The sequence below is a fragment of the Vulpes lagopus genome, chromosome 10 (genome assembly GCF_018345385.1).
Source record: "Vulpes lagopus strain Blue_001 chromosome 10, ASM1834538v1, whole genome shotgun sequence".
Lineage (NCBI taxonomy): Eukaryota > Metazoa > Chordata > Mammalia > Carnivora > Canidae > Vulpes > Vulpes lagopus.
Window position 1 is genome coordinate 82767215 of NC_054833.1, and position 24496 is coordinate 82791710.

The 24496-nt window shown below is 53.6% G+C and overlaps 2 protein-coding genes across 4 annotated transcripts in view; both read right to left on the reverse strand.

Annotated features, from left to right (window-relative positions):
• Positions 1-41: 41 nt before the first annotated feature.
• On the reverse strand, positions 42-2913 carry RNF223 (ring finger protein 223). Its single transcript, XM_041772095.1, has 2 exons — positions 2775-2913; positions 42-1293 (listed from the first exon to the last, which is right to left on the reverse strand). Exon 2 carries the CDS (start codon positions 1251-1253, stop codon positions 558-560), a length of 696 nt encoding a protein of 231 aa, XP_041628029.1. The 5' UTR covers positions 1254-1293; positions 2775-2913; the 3' UTR covers positions 42-557.
• A 66-nt stretch (positions 2914-2979) lies between these two features.
• The window catches only part of C10H1orf159 (chromosome 10 C1orf159 homolog), a 29531-nt gene continuing 8014 nt past the window's right edge, over positions 2980-24496 (reverse strand). Inside the window, exons 2-11 of one of the 3 annotated variants that reach the window (XM_041772094.1) lie at positions 17127-17227; positions 16959-17047; positions 14652-14727; positions 12552-12620; positions 11657-11818; positions 11286-11351; positions 9840-9974; positions 8679-8704; positions 8553-8583; positions 2980-3064 (exon numbers count right to left, since the gene is read on the reverse strand). In XM_041772094.1, the coding sequence (XP_041628028.1) occupies positions 3051-3064; positions 8553-8583; positions 8679-8704; positions 9840-9974; positions 11286-11351; positions 11657-11818; positions 12552-12620; positions 14652-14727; positions 16959-17042 (663 nt within the window). In that variant the 5' untranslated portion in view covers positions 17043-17047; positions 17127-17227 and the 3' untranslated portion in view covers positions 2980-3050. Of the gene's footprint in view, positions 3161-6215; positions 7309-8552; positions 8584-8678; positions 8705-9839; positions 9975-11285; positions 11352-11656; positions 11819-12551; positions 12621-14651; positions 14728-16958; positions 17048-17126; positions 17228-24496 lie in introns of those variants that run through there. The other 2 variants (XM_041772093.1, XM_041772092.1) reach the window with 2 other exon arrangements.

Consider the following 24496-nt stretch of genomic DNA (forward strand, 5'->3'; position numbering starts at 1 on the left):
AAGCACAGTGGTGTGGGAGGGAGAGCACACAGGGTGAGGATGCCTTAACAAATGTGGATACAAAATACTTTATTTAAAAATGTACAGTTTGGGGTGGGCAGTGGGGGACTGGGTCTCCTGCTGCTGCCCTGTGCCCCCTTAGCACACCCACCCACAGAAGGGGCCAGCCCTGCCTGGGGAAGGGGCCTGGGGAAGGAGCCATGGGTGAAATGTGAGAATAAAAAAGATGGTGAGTGCTCTCCTTTCTCAGCAAAGGGCTGCTAACACAGGTCATTCACAGTGTACAGGGAGGCGGCCTCATCAAGGCTATCTCCACGATGGGGGTTCGGAAAGTGGACACATAGGAGCCTGTGATTCTTGGAGGTCTCAGGGACCCTTTAGTTCATGCCATCAGGATTCAGCCCCACAGAGTAGGGGGAAGGTGAGCTGCATAGGATATGGGGTCCTCGGAGATGTTGGGGTTCCTCCAGGGGACTGGCTCTCAATGGCTGGCACACCTGTGACACCAGCTGTGGGCCAGGGACCCACAGCTAGAGCCGGGGCAGAGGTGGCTGACCTTAGTTGTCAGCCAGGGGCCTGGAAGAGAAGGCAGTGGCAGTGGTGATGGTGGTGGAGGGCCGGGGGAGGCAGTGCAAGTTCCCAGTCTTGAGCGCGCACTGCACTGGCCAGAGCACCACGCAGAAGAGCACGAGCAGCAGAGCCGTGACCAGCGCCACACGCCTCCAGTCCCTGCAGCGTGCCCAGCAGCGGGCCAGGCAGCCCTGGCGGCGGGCAGGGCCTGGGGCGGGTGTGGGCGCAGTGGGCTCCGCAGGCTTGCTCAGGCCCACATCCACACACACGAAGCCAGGCTCTCCAAGGCCAGGTACGGAGGGTGGCAGGCAGCAGCACAGCTTGGTGCCCTCCAGCCACACGGGCTCCTCCCGTCGCAGGTGTGCTGGCATCCTGGCCTGCAGCTGGTGGCTGGTGCGCAGTGCAGGGGCCCCAGCAGCAGGCACGGCTGTGGGCTGCCGGCAGAATGGGCAGGGCACAGCCTCGCCGCCGGGCCGGCCTGTTGGCTGGGCGGCCGCCAGCCGGGCCAGGCACTCCAGGCAGAAGACGTGTGTGCAGGAGAGCTCCTTGGGCGTCTTGAAGATGTTGTCATAGCCTGAGAAGCAGATGGAGCACTCCAGGGGGGAAGCCACCTTCTCTGAGCCAGGGGTGCTGGGGGATCTGGGCGCTGGGGCTGTAGGGCTGGTCCGACTGGGGACTGACATGGCCGTGCCACACCTGCTGGCCTAATGACGCGACTCTGAGCTGTGGGACAAACGGAGAACACAATGTGTGATCACAGGCTGCCCCTTTCCTGCTGCCCTGGCCTCATGTCTCTTGCCTAGCACCAGCCCCCAAAATCTCTGGGAGGACACTGCCCACCTGTGGGCAGCTCCAGAAAGTCCCCTCTCTTTTTTTATTTATTTATTTATTTATTTATTTATTTTTTGAAAGTCCCCTCTCTACGAGAGTCAAGGTCTTTCTGTTCAAATCACCATCCTGCCTCCCCCACCTCCTCACATTCCACGACGGGTGAGCATCAGGGGGTGCTCGAGGCCTGGCCAGCCCACAGAGGGTCTAAGAATGAAGACCATGTGCACAGGGTGTTGTGCTGACCGTTCAGTGGACACCTCCTGCTGGGCCTGTCCTACCTGGCAGTGCTGCCTGGACAGAAATAAAGTTGATGACAATGACCCACAATAGTGGCTATTGACGTCTGGGATCTGCCAGGCTGGGCCCAGGTCATGGGATACACGAGAGGGTTGGTGACTTAGCCAGGGTCTCCTGGCCAAGAGGTCAGCAGGACCTGAGCTCTCACTGGAGGAGTCAGGTGAGGTGGGTTTGAACATGGATCCCACCGGCTTGCACACCTGATTGGTACACATCTGGTTTTTGGGTAGGAGTATGGGGGGCAGTGCCAAGCCTGGCTGGGTGAGGGTCAGGACTCCGGGGGCCAGGGTAAGCCTGCAGGCTTCAGGAAGTTGAGGAGGGCCTGAGCAGGGTGGGGGCCAGTGTCCTGAGGACGGTTTGTTTCCCAGCCTCGCCCAAACCTGTAGGGCCAGCTCGTCTAGCTAGTGATGAGGGCTTTCTGCTGGCCTCCAGGACCTAGCGATGCCCTTAACCTGAGAAGCAGAGGTGGAGCAGCCCCAGCCATCCTCTGGGATGAACCCCCACCCTGCAGGGTCACACAGGCTGTCGTCCTCCTGCCCCAGTCCCATTTCCACAGCAGACCCTGCCTCTGTCTCCCTGGCAAGGCTCTGGGGGCCTACCTGCTGACTGGGACTCTGCTCAGCTCTGCCTCTTGCCCTGCCACATGGGTCCTGCCCAGAGGAGAACAGGTGAGGAAGATGAAGGACAGACTCCGTGGAGCCCAGAAGGACCCCCTAGAGGTGACCCTGACCCTCACTTGCTTGTTAGTCCAGGTGGGCCGGTGGAATGACTTTGTGGTGATGTGTCGTGAAGGTCTGGGCGTTGCTACGTGATGACTCTGACCGCCATGAATCACAGTGACATCGCTGTGATGTCACGAGTGCTCCCAGCATTGCAACATGACATGTCACCACTCTCTGGGGATAGTGGTGGCCACAGGCTAGGCAGCGGTCTTGGCACAGTCTGGGGGGACCACAGGCTGTCCGGCGTGCCCCACGTAATCAGTTCCTGGCGCTGAGATTCCCAGCCCCTCCCCAGAGGTACCGCCCCCTGAGCCTGTACAAGGGAGGGGCTGGTGCCAGCTGAGCTGGCCTTACCTGGTGGCCGGGGGTCAGCAAGGCCTGCGCATGATCCTCTTGGCTGGCCACCAGCAGGCTGTGAGGCCCCAGCAGCGCTGCTTCCTGTCCTCCGGGCTGGGCCAGCCTGTGCTCCACCAGGCAGGGGTCCCTCCACGGGGCTGACTGCCAGTGGCTGGGCTTCCTGGTGGTGCTGGTCTGGCAGGTGTGCCCTCCGCTCTGTCGCAGGCAAGTGGGTCTCGGGGGATGCGTGTGCTCTTCTAGACGCGGCGCACAGTCCGGAGCAGGTGTGAGTTCTCAGGGTGTGGTTTCTGGCAGGTGTATTTATACACTCGAGGTCATGCAGGCCAGGGGGCGTGGCCTGGGGCCTCTGGGAGGGGTTGGCCTCCTGTCCTCGCCCTGGCGGGCTGGGCAGTGGAGGGCAGGAAGTCAGAGGTGAGAGGTCAGAGCCTGCGGTGAGGCTGGGGGTCAGCAGAGGCTTCAGCAGCCTGGGCAGGTCTGGGGGTGCTGATATCTGGGTAAAATCTCCCCCCCGGCAGCCCCAGGGTGATGGAGCCGCCATTCCACAAACAGATCCACTCTCTAACTCTGGGTACACCTGATTGCTTAGGGGGACGTCCCTTCTGAGGGGCCTCCAAGGAGCACCCCCAATCTCAGCCTAGCTTGTCACCGCCACCCCATCCACCCAGCCTGCCTCCATGGCACCCCAATGTGCACATACGCGAGGGAACCCTCCACCTCTAGGTCCAGGGAATCAGGTGAGGGTTCAGGGCTGGGTACCCTTAAGGGGTGGACTCAGGGATCAGATTAGCCATGGGGCTGCTGGGACAGGAGCAAGGGCCCCAAAGCCCAAGGAAGCCCCCAACACAGCCAGGGGACCAGAAATCTTCCTGAAGAAGGGATAACGGCTTCCGCCAGTCAGGGTGGGGTCCTTGCAAAAGCTTGGGCTAAGGAGGGGGTCTGGATGGAGGATGTGGGGGTTGGGGTGGGGACGGGGGTCTAGCCTGTGCCCCTCACAGCCCTGTTGCCACAGTTCTGACAGTGGGAAGCCTCCCAGAGGATCCAGCTCATGCGATGAGGTGTGCTGGTCAGGGGGGCTGCTCAGAGAGGAGGTGGGGGCTCAGTGTGCGCCTGGCCCAGCTCGTGCATGATGGGGCTCTGGTTCCTAAGGGGACCATGACTCGGGGTCACATGCTGCCTCCAGGAAGTGTCTTCTGTCCCTCCTGAGGGCTCCTAGGAATACCAAGTCCTGAAGTCACTGGAGCTCCTAAGTGGACAAGTCAGTGCCCAGAGGCGAAGGGAAGGCCTGAGGAATGTGCCATCTGGGCGGTGGCCAGGCCTCCCTGCCAGGGAGCAGAGTACAGACCTCTGGCACTAAGATCCTGTGCTGTGTAGGCGCAGAGACTGTGAGTGTTCTCCATGTACATGGGCGTGTGCACATGAACAGGTTAACCTGGCTGTTTGAGCACGAATGTGCCTGCTCAGGTACAAGTGCATTCACATGTGTGAGGGGGGCCATGGCTCTCAGCGTGTGACCCCGCAGCCTTGGTACTTGGCTGGGGACAAGACGAGGTCCCCAGTGAGCACTGCACCCCTGTCCATTCATGGCTCTGAAATGTGGGCGCCCTGATCCCCAAGACACCTGGGAGTTCTGGGCTGGACATAGAGGTTGTCCTTGGCCAGGTGCGAGGACTATATCTCCAAGGGGATCCCTCTACTCCAGGACTGGGACAGAATGGCTTCAAACTCTAAGTGCTTCCAAGGACCCATGGAATGGCCACTGCGTGAAAAGGCCATCAGGAGGCCTAATGGTGTGAGGGCTGAGCCCCCACCCATGCTTGCCCAGTGCTGGGTGATCTGTCAGCTGCTCTGCTGCCCCACCCATCAGCTGGGGACATGCCACAGGAGACTCTGGGACACGTCCAGGCTGTGATTCTAATATGGGCAGAAATGGGGCCATGGTCTTTGGACAGGCTCAGCATGGCCCCATGGCATGAGGCAGCCCTGCCAGGATATCCCGTGCCCCTCCTAAGCCTAGGTCTCCTAAGGTCAAACGGTGGCCCCTCCCCAACGTGCTGTGGCCAGCCCTGTCAGGCTGTCATGCCCAGGCTCCTGGCTGGGACCTCTGCTCACATCGCCTCCTCAGGCCTCACAAGGTCCTGCCTGGGGTGGGGTGCCTCGTGTACCCACCCCCTAATGCTGGGTCATCCTTCCTCTTGCTGGCTTCTGACTTCTCAGCTCTCGGGGCTTCTCCTAGTGCTGAGGGAACGAGTGAGCGAGCTGCCAGCTGTGACCCCAGGACTGTGCCAACTGCCCATCCCCCCATACCACATTCACTTCCTAGGGTGTGAGGGGCCCCACAGCAGCTGATGTGGTGGGGGGTCAGAAGGGGACAGGTGCCCACCAGCCTACTCTGGCCTAAGCCAATGACCCCATAAATAGGCCTCATTTTGGCCTCATACGTGAGGGCTAGAGTCCAGATAAGGACTGGCAGAGAATGGAGCACAGGATGGAAGGAGCAGCCAATCAGGGTGCCCCTGCAGATGCCCTGACCCTATCAGCTGCCCCACACCGGGCTCAGGTTCCCCTGTGCCCCACTGCACCCACTCATGTGCTTTCTCGACTGAATACCTGTCTGGGTCACAAGGCTGCTAAGTCCAGTGACCTTACTCCCCACTATTTGGGGGCCTCAAGGACAGTGACACCCAGGCCCAGGGGATGCCCAGTGGCACAGGGAGGCTGGCAGGCTGGGGGCCCCAAACACCAGGCCATCGAGGCCTTGAAGGTCGGGAGAAGCACATCTCGAGCATGGGAGCCAGAGGGGGCTGCAAGGTCGAATTCAGAGTTGTCTTTGCTGCCAAGGGTGGGACAAAGCTGAGGCTGGCACAGGGGGGTTTGGGGAAGGGACATGGAGATGTTGGCCTCAGCCCAGGCTTCCAATCTGTACCCAGGGTGGGAGATGGACAAGGAGGTGGGGGCCCAGCCAGGGCTTGACTGGCTGGACCTGCTCTCCTGGTCACATGGCTCTGCATTTCCTGTTTTGTCCCCAGATTGGCGGCCAGGCTTGGGGCTAAGTGGGAACAGGACAAGGGAGTCCCCTCCCTCCCCAAGGGTCCACAGGATGGGACAGGCTCCCCCGTGCTCAGAAACCAGGGGGATCTGGAGGGTCCTGCACATTCTCCCCTGGCTCCCAGCCCCAGCCCCCAGATTGGTACAGAGCGGCCCAGACCGTGGCGGCACCCGCTGTGGTCCCTGAAGCTGGCCGGGGGGTGGGGGCTGATCTTGGTCTCAACCTCCACCTGGGTCCCCTTCTCCTCAGACGGGGGGTGGGGGTGGGAGCTGGGGAACAGAGGAATGAGCGGCAGTGCCCACGAGGCCCCGTTCCTGGTGAAGTGAGAGAGGTCCTGTCAGCCTGGCCAATGGCCCCCTGACTGAGAAACAGACCGAGCAGAAAGAACGGTGGAGGGAAGCCCTGAAGTGTTTATTGACACTGATTAAAGCTGGTGTGCCCCTGTCAGCTGCTGGGCCCGTCGTGGGTTCAAGTATCTGCAACCTGTCCATGCTCGGGCGGGCATCACGGTGCAGGAGGAGGTAGCAGCCCTGATGGAATCTGGGGAGGTCAGGGCCCAGCCCAGTGCGTGAGAGCTGCCATGACTGCTGCTTTCTCCTCGGGAACCAGCCAGTGCCAGAAACGCGTCTCAGACCCAGGGCAGGGGGTCCGGGACCACTGGTCAGCACAGCCCTCCCCGGGGTCATCGACCCAGGCTCCCCAGGCAGTGGTCCTGGTACACATGGCCCTAGGTGGACATGTCCCTCTGGGGGCCTGGCCTTGGTCTCCCATCACTTCGGGTCCATGTCCGTTCCTGGGGGACAGGGCCCAGTGTGGGAGCAGGTCGAGGCAGAGATGACGGGGAGAGCAGTGTTCTGCTTAAAACTGACAGAAGTTGGGAAGAAACAGGAAATGCCTCTGCTGCTCCGGGAAATGTGTGGTCTTGGGCTTGGGGGGGTCAGGGGGTCGTGGCTATGGGACAGCCCCGTGGGCGCCTCCACCTTGGAGTGGCCAGTTCTCATCCCTCACCTCCCCTTGTCCGGGCACGTTCGAGGGGATGCGGGAGGCCCTGTGGTGCTGGGGGTGTCTGCCCACCATGGGCTCCACGAGGGGAGTAGCTGAGCCCCCTGCTTGGCCAGACATGGTGCCACCCAGCAGTCTCTCCACAGGGGCCCAGGCCCCATCTGGCCACGCTCTGGCCATGGCTCCCAGCCCCTCAGGCCGTGCAGCTGTTAGGGGGCAGGAGCTCCTTCGGGCAGCTTCCCGCCCAGCGTCCCTTGCTGGGACACCGCCATGCTGAGCCAGGGGCCGCGCCCACACCCGTCCTGAGGCCTTGCTGGGCAGCACCTGCCCCTTGTGCGCTGGGTCCTCTCCAAGGCGGTGTGCGGAGCGGTGGGGGGGCCCTGGGTCAGACGTTGCTAACCCGGGCCTCCACCGAGGAGATGGCTGCGGGGCCCACGTCCCTGTCCAAGGGCCGCTCGCGCCTCACATAGCGCGGCTTCCGCACTGAAACAGGGTCAGAGACAGGCAGGGTCAGAGCAGGGCCTAAGACAGGGAGGGTGGCCCTAGAGCTCCTGGCATGGGTGGGGAGCAGCCGAGCAGGGAGCCCCGGCCCATGTGCGGAGCTGCTGCTGCTGACGAGAGTCGGATACCCGCCCCACTCATCACAGACACTCAGTGCCCCTGCTCCTCAAGCCCCTCGGCCTGGGCAAGGGCCCTGCTCTCCTGAGACACAGAGGGCCCATGAGGTACAGCAGGGCCCACGTCCGAAGCCCCAGAACCTGCAGGTGCGACCTTACTTGGAAAAAGGGTATTTGCTGATGTGGTCAAGGATCTTGAAGGGAGATCCTCCTGGATTAGCTGGAGGCCCTACATTCTTACAAGAGGGAGAAAGAGAGAGGAGACCCGGGAGAAACCACGTGAAGATGGGAGCAGGGGCTGGTGTGGCCACAGCCCAGGGAGGCTGGAAGGGCAGGAGGGGGCGTCCCCTAGAGATGGGAGAGAGTGTCCCCCGCCCCCACCTGCATCTCTGACTTGTACCTCCTGGACTGTGAGAGAATACATTTCTGTGATTTCAAGCCCCCCGTCTGTGGTTATTGGTCACATGGCTCCAGGAGAATAACACAGAGAGATGTAAGATGCGTGTGCATATGGTGTCCCCTTAGAGAAAGCAGAGACAAGTACTCCCCAGAACACAGCACAGCCCGCCTTGTCCACACTGCAGACTGTTGCACTGACGGGGAAGGCCAGGAGACTCCCACTCATGGCCTGTAGCTGTGTGACCACGGGCCAGTCACCTAACCTCTCTGTACTCATACTGTCATCTAAACGGGGTTGAATGTGTGCCTACACCTGGAATCGTCCAAGGTGGGGCACCTGGCCCAGTAACACTGCACTGCCAGCCCCTCCAGAGGGGCGGGGGAGGGCCTGACACCCAGACCAGCCCGCCCTCTGCACCCACCACCCAGGCTGAGCTGGGACTTGGTGATGGCTAAGCGAAGGCTTCAGGGGTGGCCTCAGGCCCTGTGCTGGGGAATCTCCTCTCCCGACAGACTCAACATGTCAAGAATAAAAAGGAATAAAAAAGAAGAGGCAGGAGAGCCATGGATTGCAGGGAGACCTGGCCCGAGTCCCAAGAGCAGCAGGGCCGGGTGCCTGCAGAGCTCAGCCCTGTGGTGTCCCCGGAGATGGGCCGATCCCACAAGCAGGAGAATGTTGACATTTTCACCCTGAGATGAGGACTGACATACCTGAGGGCTGTGGCGGGGGGATCATGGCGGCCTTGAAAAGGAGAAAAGGCACAGTGAGAAGAGTGGGCGGCCCCCAGCAGAGGCCCGCGGCGTGGGGCACTGGGCCCATCCTTCCAGGTTACTTACGGCTTCGCCAGGCTGCAGAGCAGGGGCTGTGGGCAAACATGGGTGTCACCGGGAGGTCGCACAGGGGTCTCACCCAGGACTGGGGCCTCTTGCCTGGGGAGGGGGTCCACAGGGCTGCAGAGGCTCTTCCCCTGACTTCACATGCCCACCCAGCAGTGCCCGGGGTGCCTGTCCAGCCGCATTTCCCCCCTGCATTTGGGGTGAGGACCCCCCAAGAACCCTGAGAAAGCTTCCCTCACAGGCCCTCTTGGCAGAGCGGTACCTCTACCAGCATAGCGGTAGCGGTACCCTCTACCCAGCCCTCAGAAGGTACCAGCAGGTAAAGAGAGGGTACCACCCCCACCTCAAGGAGACCACCGCCGTGCCACCCTGCGCACCTCCACGGGGAGGCTGCTATGCACCCCTGCACTCCTGGTGGCCACCTAGGCTGACCAAGCCCCGCCTGGGGGTGGTAGGGAGGAGAGACATGGAGTGGGCCTGCCCCAGCCACTGCAGCCACTCCAAGACCTCTCTGACCATGGCTGCAGAGCAGGAGTGCCCACACAACTGGCATGGGGGCCCAGCCCCTGACTCTCAGGACCTGGGAGCTGCAACAGCCCCACTGAGGCACCCAGCACTGGGTCTCACGGAGGCTGGGTGAGGAGACCCTGGCTAATCACCCACTGGCACTATCCCCTGAAGGGTCAGATCTGTTGGCCGGGCCATTTGCCTTGCACACCTGAAGGCATAGCAGGAGTGACACCTGACTCTTCCAGAGGGAGGCAGGTCTGGTGTCCAGTCCCAGGGCAAGCTGGGGCAGTGTGGGGCCCCCCAGTCTCTGCACGAGCCTCCCCACCCCATTCCCAGGGCGCAGGATAGGGAGAGGACACAGCTGGCTGGGGGAGCTGCGGGCAGGTGGACCCAAGACCAGGGATCAGCAACCCCGCCATAATGCCCTGAGGTGGGGTCATGCCAATACCTTTCCTTTGAGGGCCCCACAGAATCCAAGAGAAGCCTCCCCAGGACGAGGCTGCCCCTCTTATTCTGACAAAAGAACCACATGACAACCAAGTCCCCTTCTTATTGTTTTGTGAGGAGTCCTTAGGGCTGACACCCCTTCCCTGCGTCCCCCAGGCAGTAAGTGGGCATGCGCTCTGGTCCTAGCATGGCAAGAGGGAATACCTTTGTTTCTCCCGTAGAAGACCTTGGGGAGTTTACTGGTACGCTTCAGGTAGAAGAACCCAGCCACCGACAGGATGAGGCCAGAGCTGATGAAGAGGGTCCCCAGGAAGAGAGAGGCTGCCACCTGAGGGCTCCCTGTGAGCAAAAGGAAAGGCTGCCAGTGACTGGCCTGGGCGGGCTGCATTGGACAGGGGTCTCCAGGATTCCCATGCACACCTGAACCCTCACAGGGTCCCACACAGAGACCCACACACCCAGCTATGGGGCTACAGGGAGGTGGAACACTGAGCGCAGCAGGGATTCCAGGCCTGGGGTCCCCAGCTCCTTCCTGAAGACCCAGCGCACACTGTAGGGTGCCACATATCTCCGGCTGCCAGATCAAAGCCTTCAGGGCAGAGGCAGGGGTTCCCCCTACACCCTTGCCTCCTGGGAGCTTGTTCCTCGTCCCCAGATGGCCATCTTTACCTACACAGGGTCAGGATGGGCTGGTGGGCCCCTGGCAGGGGCCTCTGGGTGGTAGTTGTGGGGAAAGTGCTCTTCAATGTCTATGGGGAGGTGACTTTCTGATCTTGAAACCCAGGCATGAGGTGTGGCCACAGCTATGCTGGAACCTGGGAGGTAGTGAATTCTAGCTAATTTGCCGTGTCCTGCCCCAAATTTGCTGCAATGAAAACAGGCTCTAGAGCCCTGCTGGTGTTCCTCTGTTGGTACCCTCACTGCCAGACCCAGCACAGTGTCCCAGGAGGTCATGGCCATCTGTGCTGACCCCACCCTAGAATTGCTGCTCTGGTGACCAGCCAGTGTGAGGCCCTGGCTGCTGGGCCTGAAACTTGTGCAGAAAGCCAGAGCCCTCAGTCTGGGTCCAACACGCCCTCTGCCCCCATCACAACCTGGTCATCTGAGAAGAGGAGGTGACCCCTCCTGGGGCGGGTCCTGCTCCCTGACCACAGTGGCCCCCATGGCAGGGTCATGCCCCGGTGGCTGGGTAGGCTGCATCTCAGATAGGAGGGTCCCATGTCTGCCCCTGAGCACCAGGTTGTGTGCCTGGCACGCAGTGCATGCAGGATGAGTGCCATATCCTCAGAAGAGCCGCAGGGGAGGGGGGCAGGGGGACCTCAGGGTGCCCTCCCATCTCCAGAGAACCACATGCACATCCTGGGTTCCCATGGACTGAGGGGCTGGGTGGGCCAGGATTGAGGCAAAGGGGGATGTGTGAGGGCCAGGGCTGCCTGCCCATGCCTAGTGACCCCAGCCCTTCTCTGTGGTCAGGCTGAGTTCCTGTCCATAGATCTCCTGCCTGGAGTGCAGTGTGAACTTGGCCGTGGCTGTGGCCCTGCTGAGGCCAGCGTAGGTGGTCAAGTGCACGGAATGCCAGAGATAATGACCCCTTCCTCCACCAGGACCTGGGCAGAGGTCCTGCTCTGATCTGCTGAGCCAGGGACTTACCAAGATTCGGCTGTCCGGGCGTCCCTGCACTCCTGTTCATCGGGAACTGTGCGCCCCAGCCAGCGACTGTGGGGAAGCAGAGCTGTCAGTGTTGCCAGCTCCCCAGGCAGCCCAGAGCCATGGGCAGATGTGGACCATGCAGGGGACCCCACTGAGGACCCCCAGGGAGCAAAAGACACAGCCTAGAGGGGAATCACAGACCAGAGGCCAGGAAGGGAAGTGGCCATGGAGATGGAGCTGCCCTCACCCTATGGCTGTCCTGCAGGGACAAGAAGACTCAGGGAGAGGGGACCGGGCGGGCAGGGTGGGGTGGGGGTGTTCCCTCGGCGGACAGTGGTCCAGGGTGTGGGGACAAATAGGGTGACACCCACCCGTTCCTCCAGAACTTGGAGATGCAGCCCCTCGATGGGAAGCAGGCCATGTGGGCCTGGCTGGGGGTGCAGCAGGGCGGCCACTGCAGGCAGAGCCGTAGGTGCTGTTCGTGCAGCGGACGCAGCTGACACTGCCGTCCTCATTCTGGTGTCCGTAGCAGCCTGTGCAGGAGACAGAGACTCAGCACCACGCCACCCACACCAGTACATGCCTCCAGGGAGCTTTTCTGCATTGAGTTTGTGATAGGACAGTTCATTAGGAATGCTAATGGGCTTGTTCTGGAAGTCTGGGTGGAATGGCACATTTGATTTCAGAAAAAGATGCAAGCTTGACTGGAGCCACACCAAGCTCTCACCCAGGGGCTCCTGTAGGCTCCTTTCCTTGGACATCTTGTAAAACACTCCAGAGAAACTGGGAATCTGAGACAGGCAGGTGCCATGCAGTGGCCTTATGCTCTAGAGAGGACCCTGGCAGCTGGACCACGGATGTCAGCCCACCTCCACAGGTGCCACAAGGGACCAGGCTCACCCCCATCGGTGGCACCGTCTGCAGCCCAGGTGTGACCCCTGCCCTTCTGTTGCCCCTTGCCCTGGGGAGGTCCCAGATGGCTGCTGCCACCAGCAGCCCTGGCCTCCCCCCAACCAGCGGTTAACAGATAGTCCACTTTGCCAACTAGCTAGGGCACCCCTTAAGGGCAGGAACTGTGACTCATACCTTTATTTTTTAATATCCCAACATTTGGCACAGAGGCTGCAAATACGTGCTTGTCTGATACTGAGTACCAGTACTGAGCTGCCCCTGAATGCTAGTGCTGGTGCTGGGGGCAGCATCCAGGGACATGCCACAGACCACATGTCCTTCATAATGAATTTTACTGATGTTTAATCTACTCACAATGTGTCGTGGTGAGAAGACCTTTCTGCAGGGACAACCAGCGGATGGCAGAGCCTGAAGATTGCGATGCTGTGGGCAGACAGGCCTAGCACTGCACCAGGGACCTGGGAACAGGAGCCTGGCACAAACCTGGCACCAGGGCAGCAGATCTCCTGAAAAGCACCCCTCTGAGTGGCTTTGAGTAACTGGGCAACGCTACCCGGGGCTGACGGCCTCGAGGAGGCCCTGGCTGGGCTGCTGTGTGCAGGGACAAGGAACAGCTAGAGAGCCAGGACTGGTGACCAGGAAGACTAAGGAGCTAAGGGTGACTTGATGAAGCCAATGAAGCCCCTTTGAAAAACCACCTGATATCTGGCTTACTGGCTTCCCAGCCTTACAGGTGAGTAAGGAAGGTCACTTCTGGGCAAGTCCAGGAAACAGGATATTTGACTTTGAGAAGAGAGGAATTCACCCAAATCTATGGGTGTTGTGGCTGAGGTCTGATGGCGAGTCCTTGGCTTGGTCCCCCAACCCCGGAGTCCAGTGGAGGATTCCTTGTGGGAAAGGTCCAGCAAGGCAGACTTAAGAGTCTTACGTGGTCAATCACTAGTCTTGCTGCACTTATGTAGATGATCAGGCCATGTTTAATGAGGCTAGACTTATTTTAAAAGCAAATTCGTGTCTCACTATGATTATCTTTGGTAGAAGTGGGGGTGACTGTGTCTGTGACGCATCTGTGTGGGTATCAGACTCCTGCTTGTCGTGTCTGACATTCTGTTACCTGCCTGTAAGCTGCACTGGCTCCTGCATCCCTCCAGTCTCCCTTCCAATGTTTGGCTACAACTCTCCAAACTAACACTCCCACCTTCCTCCCACCCTTCTGACTGGGAATCACGATGAAAGAAAGCTGCCCTTTCCCCCAGAGCCCTGCGAACTGAGGCCTCATGCCTGCTGCTGTATGGGCCACTCAGAAAGTTCACAAGAAGCACCCCCTGGCCTCACCAGGGACAGGGCAACCCCGGGATTCCTCAGACACTCTCACTCCACCTAAATTGGCTTTGAGTCCAACATCTAGAAGTATACTGAGCTGACTGCCCTCTAGACTCAAAAATTAGACTTATGATTTGCTCCAACTGCTGACATTTGTTTTTATTTCCATAGAAACGCTTCTTATCAAGGACCTGATTACTCGCACCACACAGAGACTTAACACTGGAGGAGGCCTGCCTGCACGCCAGCTCCTGACACCAGCGCATCAGCTTCACGGGCCTGAGCACCGCCAGGCTCGGGCCCATCAGCAAGGCATGCGACGGCGTGCTCACATCCCTGCTTTTCTTCTGGTTCCATCTACACCTTTTCCACCCCTTTGCTGCTCTCTTATCTCACAAATTCCAATCCAATTCTCTCTGCAGCTACCAACTTGGCTTTTAATGTGTGAAACTTTCTGAAGATAAAGTTGCAAATGGAACTGAGGGAAACCAGAATATGCCTCTTTCACACGCAAAAATATTTTCAGCCAAGGGCTCTGACCTCCCTTTTTCTCCCGAGAAGCAGGAGACAGGACTCCGTGGAGGACGCCCATGCAGTGGGAGGAAAGATATACATACACTCACTGCCAGAGACGGAGAGTCGGGCGTCCCCATCTGCCTGCAGCCAGCATGCCACCGCCCTCCTGCAGTCCCCTCTCCCTGCTCAGCCTGCAGGTGAGCACACAGGCTTGTTGTGCCCCTCCTCTGGATCTCAGATTCCTCGGGGGGGGGGGGGGGGGCGTGTCACGTGAAGCTTATGTTAAATCAGTCTGGGGGCTCGTCCCCCTCTTAATGGCCCTACCAGGGACCCTAAGAGGGACAAGCAGAGTCTCACCTCCCCCACACTTCCCACTGCCCAGAGCCAGGCCCCTCATGGGGTCCTGCCACCACCCGCCGGCCAGAAGTGGGGCTCCGATGGGATCCTGTCACCTTCCCGCTGCCTCTGACCAATCTTCCGCCCCTCACCCCGGCTCCCAGGCATGTCCAGTGTCCTTCCTGAGGGGCCTGGGTGCCCGTTGGCTCATAGCAGGCATGGTGACCACTGCTGTCACCTCCAAAGCTCATCAAGGTCAGCTTGTGCCAAGCAGCTTACCTGGACCACACAGGCCTGTGCCCTGGCAGGTAGTGTTAGTGGCCAGCATGTCCACACAGCATTCAGGCTGCTGACCCTGCGGGGGAGATGGCTGTGAGTTTCTAGACCCCATAGCTCGGGGCTTGGCAGGACTAGCAGGCCAGGCTGAGAATGGCATCCTACTTCACAGGCTTGACCCAACACTCACGGCTCTGCCTCTTCTAACTTCAGATCAGGTGGCCGCTTCCTGGCTTCCCAGAGTGAGGTGAGGACACAGCAACAGCACATGAACACCTCCTGGGACAGAACTTCATGTCGCCAGTGAGTGTTTGATGACTGAATACACATTGAAGCGTGTTTCTCAGCATTCAGATTCCCAAGAGCCAGATAGAGGGGACCCCTTGGGGATTCTGACCAGGGCCTTGGGTTGGGGCAGCCCTGGTAAGGCAGGGAGTGGTCCTGGGCTGTGAGTGGTCTCTCCACTGCCTGCCTGACCACGCAAAGCCTCACCTGGGAGGTGGTGGAGGTGGTGGCCCTTTCTGCAGGTGGGTCTCTCGGTCTGAGGGAGAGCTACTGCCACTCACCCCTGTGGACTACAAGAGGATATAGGGTAAGGCACTTCAATCCGAAAAATGTATAGGCATACTCGGTGACACTGTGGATTCGGTTCCAGAACACAATAAAGTGAATCAAGTGAATTTTCTGTCTTCCAGTATATGTAAAAGTTATATTTATACTGAACTATAGTCTCATAAGCATGCAATTGCATTGTTTCTAAACACAACCTACATGCCTTCATTAAATAATTCACCTGGGTGGCTCAGCAGTTGAGTGTCTGCCTTTGGCTCAGGGGGTATGATCCCGGAGTTCGGGGATCGAGTCCCACATCGGGCTCCCTGCATGGAGCCTGCTTCTCCCTCTGCCTGTGTCTCTGCCTCTCTCTGTGTGTCTCTCATGCATAAATAAAATCTTAAAAAAAATTTAAAAATAAACTTCACCACTAAAAATGCTGAACATCACCCAAGCTTTCAGCGGGTCAGTGTCACTGACCACAGGTCACCGTAACAAATATGACAGTCATGAAAAAGTCTGAAACGTTGCGAGAATTACCAAAATGTGGCACAGAGACATGATGTGAGTGCATGCTGATAGAAACATGGCACCAATAGGTGTGCTCAACATAGGGTAGCCCCAGACCTTTAATTTGTAAACAGCATATCTGTAAAGTGCAACAGAATAAGAGGGTGCCCAGAACAAGGTGTGCCTGTATGTTATTCACCACTTGCCAGATGGTGGCTTTGAAAATTAAACAATTAAAGGTGTTAAACCCTACTCCAGTGCCACATGTGGACTCCTTCACAGGAAAAAGCAGCACATGATTTTCTAGACTGTAATAAAATAGGACAATAAACCCAGGCACTCACGGCCTCCCTGGTGAGGCGTGTCTGCCCTTTGCTCCCCAAAAGATAGTCACCCCAGGGTCCTGACTGCTCCACTGACATTCTCAGCAATTTCATGGATGCCCTCCACCAGGGATTTCCAGTGTGGCCCCTGCAGAGGAAGTGCCCAGACCAGGGCAGGTTGTAGGGTGTGAACTCACTCCTGCTGTATGCATGTGTGGGCATGTACTGAATGGGAAACAGATATGCCAGGTGCTGGCATTTACAGGACCAGACTTGAGGGGTTTCTAGTGGGAACTTGGCTCAGTGTGCGTGTGTCATAGCTGAGCTTGTTTTTAGCGACTAGAACACATTCAACAGTAAAGGGTGCCTAAGGAGTGGAGTATCCATGCCATCACAGGAGGTGTCCAAGGCCAGTTCATGACTGAGGCCAAGCCCATGAGGGACACCCCAGCCATCCCATGTGGCTGGAAGGCCCCACCTGGCCTGGATGATGTGTAGCTGGGTGTATGTGGGCACAGCCAGGGGTGCAGCGTACCCATAACACTGGCCTGGGACCCTGTCTAATGCTGCCGCTTGCCTGGAGTACGCAGTCTCCATCCACCAAGTTGGGCAGGCAGCTCGCAGGCTCCATTCGTGCCAGTAGGGGCAGCTCTATAGAGACCCATTTCCAGCCACTGCAACAGGTTCAGTTTGGCAAAGAGAAAAAGAAGGCTCTAGGGGGCATAACAGAGCACGTGCCAGCTCGGGGGCGTGTGTTTGCTGCCTTCCATGAGGCACAGGGGTCTCTGACCCCGACAGTGGGTAAATAAAGGTTGAAGGGTGAGGCCCCTTCTGGGCAAAGGGCCCACTGCCTCCATGAATGACTAGGAAAAGAAGGTTTCAACTTTACTTCCTGGCCCTAGCCACGGTGGGTTGAGATACCTACCACACTTTCTGAGGATTTGCTGGCAACTTCCACCAGAAGGCCCGCCAGGAGGATGGCACGCTGGAGCGCCATATTCCAGAACATAGGGTCTGCAACAGATAGGGGAACTGTGCAGATGTGGGCACCTCCTCAGGGCACCAGGTGGGAGCTGAGGTGCAGGACCCTTACCTGGCCCTCTGGGATGGGAGCTGCAGACATCCAGAGTGGGTGCCCAGTGCTTAGCCGGCAGGGCGGGGCTGCTATGAAACTGCAGATCCCTGGTCCCAAGCCTGCAAATCAAGGCAGACGGTGAGGCCTGTGTGGGTAGGCTCCACTGACTTACCGTAAGAAGCCCCCAGAGCTGAGATCAACCCATCTGGTTGTGGATCTGGATGAACTCGCTCCTTCCTGCACAGCTTTCAGTCACTCCCTCCCTCCTGAGGAAACTAAACAATAGGGACTTCTGGATGTGCCAGCCCTATTCATGAGTTTGGACAGGACTTGCCCATCTACCACCTTGTTCTGTCCTTGGAAAAAACCCCAATACAAGCATTTTTACCAGGAGGCAGTGAAACATCTCTGGGGCCAGTCAGGGACCCTCAGCCTTACAATTTTCTACTCCTCACCCTGCTCTTGTCATGGAAACTGCAGGAAAAATGTCACCTTGGGTGACAGAACTACCATCTAGAACCATGACTGAGGACAACTTCAGAGCAGAAGACCTCAATGGGGTAGCAGGCAGACAGGACAGTGCCACATGCTGCACATAAGTTTCCCAACACCAGCAAACTCAAAACTCAGCAGCCCACTTGACTTAGTACTGAAGCTGTCACATTTCCAATGACCAGAGGAGACTAACCTGCACAAATCCTGCTGTGCTGTTAAGGTTTTAAACAAATTTCTCTTGGGACGCCTGGGTGGCTCAGCGATTGAGCATCTGCCTTTGGCTCAGGGCGTGATTCCGGGGTCCTGAGATCGAGTCCTGCACTGGGCTCCCTGAAGGGAGCCTGCTTCTCCCTCTGCCTGTGTCTCTGCATCTGTGTGTCTCTCATGCATGAATAAAAAAAATCTTTAAAAAAATAAGTTTCTGGGACGCCTGGGTGGCTCAGTGGTTTAGTGCCTGCCTTAGGCCCAGTGTATGATCTTGGAGTCCCAGGATTGAGTCCCACATCGGGCTGCCTGCATGGAGCCTGCTTCTCCCTCTGCTTGTGTCTCTGCCTCTCTCTCTCTCTCTCTCTCTCTCTCTCTCTCTCTGTCTCTCATGAATAAATAAATAAAATCTTAAAAAAAAATAAGTTTCTCTTAACTTGCAACATGGTAACCATAATTATAATCTGTCCAGAACACAGCTGGCTAAATATTTTGAGTAAAAAAGTCACCTCTAAAAAGACTTCTTACTCAACAGAAAGAGCTGTTGTTACTCAGGGAACCTGTTCAGGTTCCTGGAGATGAAGCTTCCATGGTGACAACGTGGGTCAGCAAGGAATACATTTTGGGCCGGGGAATGAGAAACCTGTTCCTCATCCGGCCTCAAAACCAGCAGGACGAGGAAGTGAGCAAGTTCCAGCCTGGGGAAGAGCCCCACCATCGAGGATGCCGGGATGACATGCGCTTGACAGCGATATTGGGACACGGGCTGGGGCTCTGTCCTGCTCCTCACTTAGTGCTTAGGAGCCCTGCAGAAGCAGGAACAACCAGGCCTTGTTAAGAGCCCCCTCCCTGCCCCTTATTCATGCCATCCCATTTGAAATGCATGCATTATTCAAAATGTACCTTCTCCTTTCTAGGATAGGAACTCCTAATGTCACAGACACGCTGACAGGTGTGATCAAATCTCTTCCTCTTTGTCTATTCAATGTGTGCTCTCTCTGCCTTGTGGAAACCCTAAAAGTCATGGATCTTCTAGCTTACTCTGTGGTAAGAGGCATCCTCAGGGTCACAATAAGTCACAAAATACTTTCAATTCAGTAATCAGAAGTCCAAAAAAAATTTTTTTAAAGATTTTATTTATTTGAGACAGAGAGAGAGAGAGAGAGAGAGAGCACAAGTGGAGGGCAGGGGAGGGGCAGACTCCCCACTGAGCAGGAGCCCAACGGGGACTTCCATCCCAGGACCCCAGGATCATGACTCGAGCCAAAGGCAGATGTTTAACCAACTGAGCCACTCAGGCGCCCCTCAGAAGTCTAAGATTTTAATCAACACTAGTTAGTTGATGTTATTGGAATATAATTTATTTTAAGCTTTTATTTATTCATTCATGAGAGACACAGAGAGAGAGAGAAGCAGAGACAAACACAGAGAGAGAAGCAGGTTCCATGCAGGGAGCCCGACGCAGGATTCGATCCCAGGTCTTCAGGATCACGCCCGGGGCTGAAGGCGGTGCTAAACCGCTGAGCCACCCCAGCTGCCCTGGAATATAATTTATATACGATAAATTGCATCCATGTAAAGCACACAGCTCAGTGAGTTCAGACACACTGTGGAGGATGTCTCTGCCACCCGCAGATGACATCTGAGCCCCTCTGCTGTTTTTCCCTCAAGCCTGGCTTCATGCATCCACGCCTGATCTTTGTCACTGCAGATCAGCTTGCATTTTCTAGAGTTTTATGTAAATGAACCATACAGTATGCACACTTCTGTTCCTGGCTCCTCCCACTTGAATTAATGATATTTAGATTCATCTGCACTTCATTCCTTTATGGCTGAATGATATTCTGTTGTGAGGATATACAACGTTGCCTTTACCCAACCACCTGCTGACTGGACTGTTTCTGGATTTTAGTGGCTATGAATAAAGCTGCTGTGGACATTTTTGTGCATGTCTTTGTATGACATTTGTTTTAATTTCTCTTGGGTCAAGGTAAGTGTGTATTTACCTTTCTAGCCTGCCGATCTGTCTCCCATGCTGGTGGTACCACCACATGCTCCCACCAGCACTTGGCTTTGTGTCAGTGGGTGTGTGGTAATAGCTCACCATTGCTTTAATTTGCATTTCCCTGATGACTAATGATGGTTCTTAGCACTCAAGTGTTTGTTTTCTTCAATTATTTTCCCATTTTGTTTAACTGGCTTTCTATTATGAGTTGTAATAGTTCTTCATATGTTCTTTATCAGATATACGTATGTTCAAGAATGCCTGGGTGGCTCAGTGGTTAAAGCGTCTGTCTTCGGTTCAGGGTATGATCCTGGAGACCTGCGATCGAGTCCCTGCATGGAGCCTGCTTCTCCCTTTGCCTGTGTCTCTGCCTCTCTGTCTCTCATGAATAAATAAGTAAAATCTTAAGAAAATAATAAATAAAGAAGAAAATCAACTGAGTGTATATGTGTGGGTCTATTTCTAGACTTTCTCTTCTGCTCCATTCATTTGTGTGTCCATCCTTCACCAACACCACAGTCTCAATAACTAAAGCTTTACTGAAATCTTTAAAACAGGTCATATAAGCTTTGCTTTGTTCAATTGCTCTGTCAAGTCCAGGTTATGTGCATTTCCATATTTTAGAATCACTTTGTCAGTTGCTACAAAAAAGCCTGCTGGAATTTTGGCTGGGATAATCAACATTTTAATAATACTGAGTCTTCCAATCTATGAATGTGCTCACTTCCCATTTCTTCAAGTTTTCTTTTCAGCTGTCTTCTAAAGTTTGTGGTGCAGAGGTGGTCCTAAGCAGAAGAAGGTTCTGGACAAGCCAGTCCTCTACATGAGCTCAGACTACTTAACAAATAAGTTTTTAAACTTATTACTAAATATTTTATTTTTTGGTATTATTGCAAATAGAACTGAATTTCTAATTTCATTTTTTAATAGTTTGCTGCCAGTACATAAAAATACAGTTAATATCTGTCCCTCAGCCTTGGTTTCTGAAATCTTACTAAATTCACTTGATAGTTCTAGCACTTTTTATAAATTTCTTAGGATATCCTACATAAATGATGTCCTCTGCAAATAAAAACAGCTTTACTTTTTTAGTTTTTTTGAAACATGTTTTAGGGTACGGCACTTGATCTATATTAAAGAATGTACAATATGCACGTAGTAGGAATTTGTATTCTGGTTTTGATGAGTGTAGATTTCTATAAATAGCAATTAGGTCATGATGTCTGAGAGCAGTGTTCAGATCCTCTTTGTCTTTACTAATTTCTTTTGGGTTTTTGTTCTAATATTTGGTGAGAGCAAGAGATGTTAAAATCTTTTACTATGGGATGCTTGGGTGGCTCAGTGATTGAGCATCTGCCTTTGGCTCAGGTCATGATCCAGGCGTCCTGGGATTGAGTCCTGCATCAGGATCCCCATGGGGAGCCTGCTTCTCCCTCTGCCTATATCTCTGCCTCTGTGTGTGTCTCTTCATGAGTAAATAAATACAATCGTTATAAAAAAAAAAGAGAGAGAGAACTAAAAAAATCAGTAAAGGAAATAAAATGAACTTTCAAAAACTGGATTCACCTGAAAGGAGGAAAGGAAGAACAAAGAACAGATGGGAAAAATAGAATTCAAACACCAAGATATTTCAATTTAATTTGAGTTCAGATTTAAACTCATATACTCTAATAACTGCATTAAGTATAAATGGACTAAATACTCAATTAAAAAGTAAAGATTAACATCTCTAATCATTAGGGATGTAGCAAATATACTACTTTGTGCCATGAGGATGGAAAAACAGAAATAACAAATGTTGACTAGGATGTGGAGAAACTGGAACCCTTGTCCATTGCTGGTGGGAATGTAAAATGGTGTAGCCACCCACTGTAGAAGGCCACTGTAGAAAACAGTATAGCAGTTTCTCAAAAAATTAAACACCAAATTACCATATGATCCAGGAATTTCACTTCTGATTATATACTCAAAAGAACTGAAAACAGGGTCTTAGAGAGATATTTGCACATGGATGTTCATAGCAACATTATTCACTGCAGCCAAAAAGACAGAAGCACCCCGGTGTCCATGAACAGATGAATGAGGGATCCCTGGGTGGCGCAGCGGTTTGGCGCCTGCCTTTGGCCCAGGGCGCGATCCTGGAGACCCGGGATCGAATCCCACATCAGGCTCCCGGTGCATGGAGCCTGCTTCTCCCTCTGCCTGTGTCTCTGCGTCTCTCTCTCTCTCTCTGTGACTATCATAAATAAATAAAAATTAAAAAACAAAAAAACAAAAAACAGATGAATGAAAACAAAATGTGGCATATACACGCAACGGAATATTATTCAGACTTTGAAAAAAGGGAAGTTCTGACATATGCTACAACAGAGATGAACCTGGAGGACACTATGCTAAGTGAAGTAAGTCAGACACAAAAAGACAGGTACTGTATAATTCCACTTATATGAGGCACTTGGAACAGTCAAATTTAAGTGGCAGAAAGTAGGATGGTGAGTGCCAGGGGCTGGAGAGAAGTAAGAATGAGGAGTTAGTGTTTAATGTAGAGAGAGTTTCAGTTTGGGAAGATGAGAAAGTTCTGGAGATGGATGGTAGTGAGTGTTGTACAACAATATAAATATACTTAATGCCACAGACTATACACTTAAGAATGGTTAATATGGTAAATTTTATATTATGTATATTTTACCATGATAAAAAAATCTGGAAAAAATAAAATTACAAAAAATATATAAGTACCTCAATAAATGGTAGTTATTATAGTTATCAAAAATGTAAAAATTGTCATATTGAATAAAAAGATCCAATAATATGTTCTTTGTAAGAAACAAGCTTTAAAGATAAAGACAGATTAAAAACACATGATGGAAAGTCTAGTCCACTTAATACTGAATATAAGAACACTTGTGTAGATATAGTGGTATCAGACAAAGTAGACTTCAAGAACAGTACTGCCTTAGAAAAAAAAGAAGGATCTTTTACAATGATAACAGAGTAAGTTCATCAAGAAGATAAGACTATTTTAAATGTGTAGGCACTTAATAAAAGGCTTCCAAATACATAAAGAATATGTTGACAGGACAAAAAGGAAAAAGACAATCCACAACCATGATTGAGACTTTAATATCCCTCTTTCAATAATTGATTGATCAAGTAGACAACGAAATTAGTAAGGATATAAAAGATGTGGGTAAAATTATCAATTAACTGACAATTGTAGAATATGACACTCAACAAATTCTTTTTTTTTTTTTTAAGATTTTATTTATTTATTCATGAGAGACACAGAGAGAGAGAGAGAGAGGCAGAGACACAGGCAGAGGGAGAAGCAGGCTGCATGCAGGGAGCCTGACGTGGGACTTGATTCTGGGTCTCCAGGATCACGCCCTGGGCCAAGGCTAAACCACTGAGCCACCCACTCAACAAATTCTTAAGTGCAAACAGAGTATTTACTAAGAAAGATCATATGCTAAATGATAAACAAATAATAGTGAATTTCAAAGGATCAAAACATAAGAGCATATTCCCAGACTACAACGGAATTATATTAAAAATCAATAACAAAAGATATTTAAAGATCTCCAATTATTCGGAAATTAAACAATAGACTTCCAAGCAAGTCATAGATCAAACAAGGTAATTTAAAAACATGTTAACAGAAAGACAAAGTGCAACATATCAGATTTTGTGTAAGACACTAAGGCTATGCTCAGAAGGAAATTTTTTTAAGACTTTAAGATTTATTTATCTGAGAGAGAGAACATGAGCAAGGAGGGGGAGGGATAGTCAGAGAGGGAGAAATGGCTCTCCACTGGGTAGGTAGCCTGACACGGGGCCTGATCCCAAGATCCAGAGATCATGAACAGAGCCGAAAGCAGACACTTAACCAACTGAGCCACCCAGGCATCCCAGGAAATTTAGTTTTAAATGTTTATATAAGAAAAGACAGACATAAAATAATTGACCTATGTTTCCATCTTAAGAAGTAAAAAAAAAGAGCAAATTAAACCCATGTTAGGTAAAAGAAAGGAAATAATAAAAGTAGAAATAAATGAAATAGAAAATGGCAAAACTTTTAAAAAATAAGCAAAATCAGGGCGCCTGGGTGGCTCAGTGGTTGAGCGTCTGCCTTTGGCTCAGGGCGTGATCCCAGGATCCCGGGATGGAGTCCTGCTTCGGGCTCCCTGCGTGGAGCCTGCTTCTCCCTTTGCCTGTGTCTCTGCCTCTCTCTCTCTCTCTCTCTCTCTCTGTGTCTCATGAATAAATAAATAAAATCTTTAAAAAAAATAAGCAAAATCAAAAGTTGGATCTTTGAAAAGATCAACATCACTGATCATCAGGGAAATGCAAATCCAAACCACAATGATACATCACCTTATACCTGTCAGGATGGCTAGAATCAAAGACAAGAAATAACAGGAGTTGGCAAGGATGTAGAGAAAGGGGAACCTTCATGCACTGTTTGTGGGAATGCAAACCAGTACAGCCACTCTGGAAAACAGTATGAAGGTTCACCAAAAAATTAAAAATAGAAATACCATATGATCCAGTAATTCCACTACTGGGTACTTACCCAAAGAAAACAAGAACACTAATTCAAAAAGGTATATGCACCCCCATGTTTATTGAAGCACTATTTACAATAGCCAAGATATGGAAGCACCCAAGTCCATCCATAGATGAG

What these genes read in the sequence shown, in the direction of transcription:
- RNF223 (XM_041772095.1), bottom strand. Translation starts at nt 1,253, where the DNA reads ATGTCAGTCCCCAGTCGGACCAGCCCTACAGCCCCAGCGCCCAGATCC.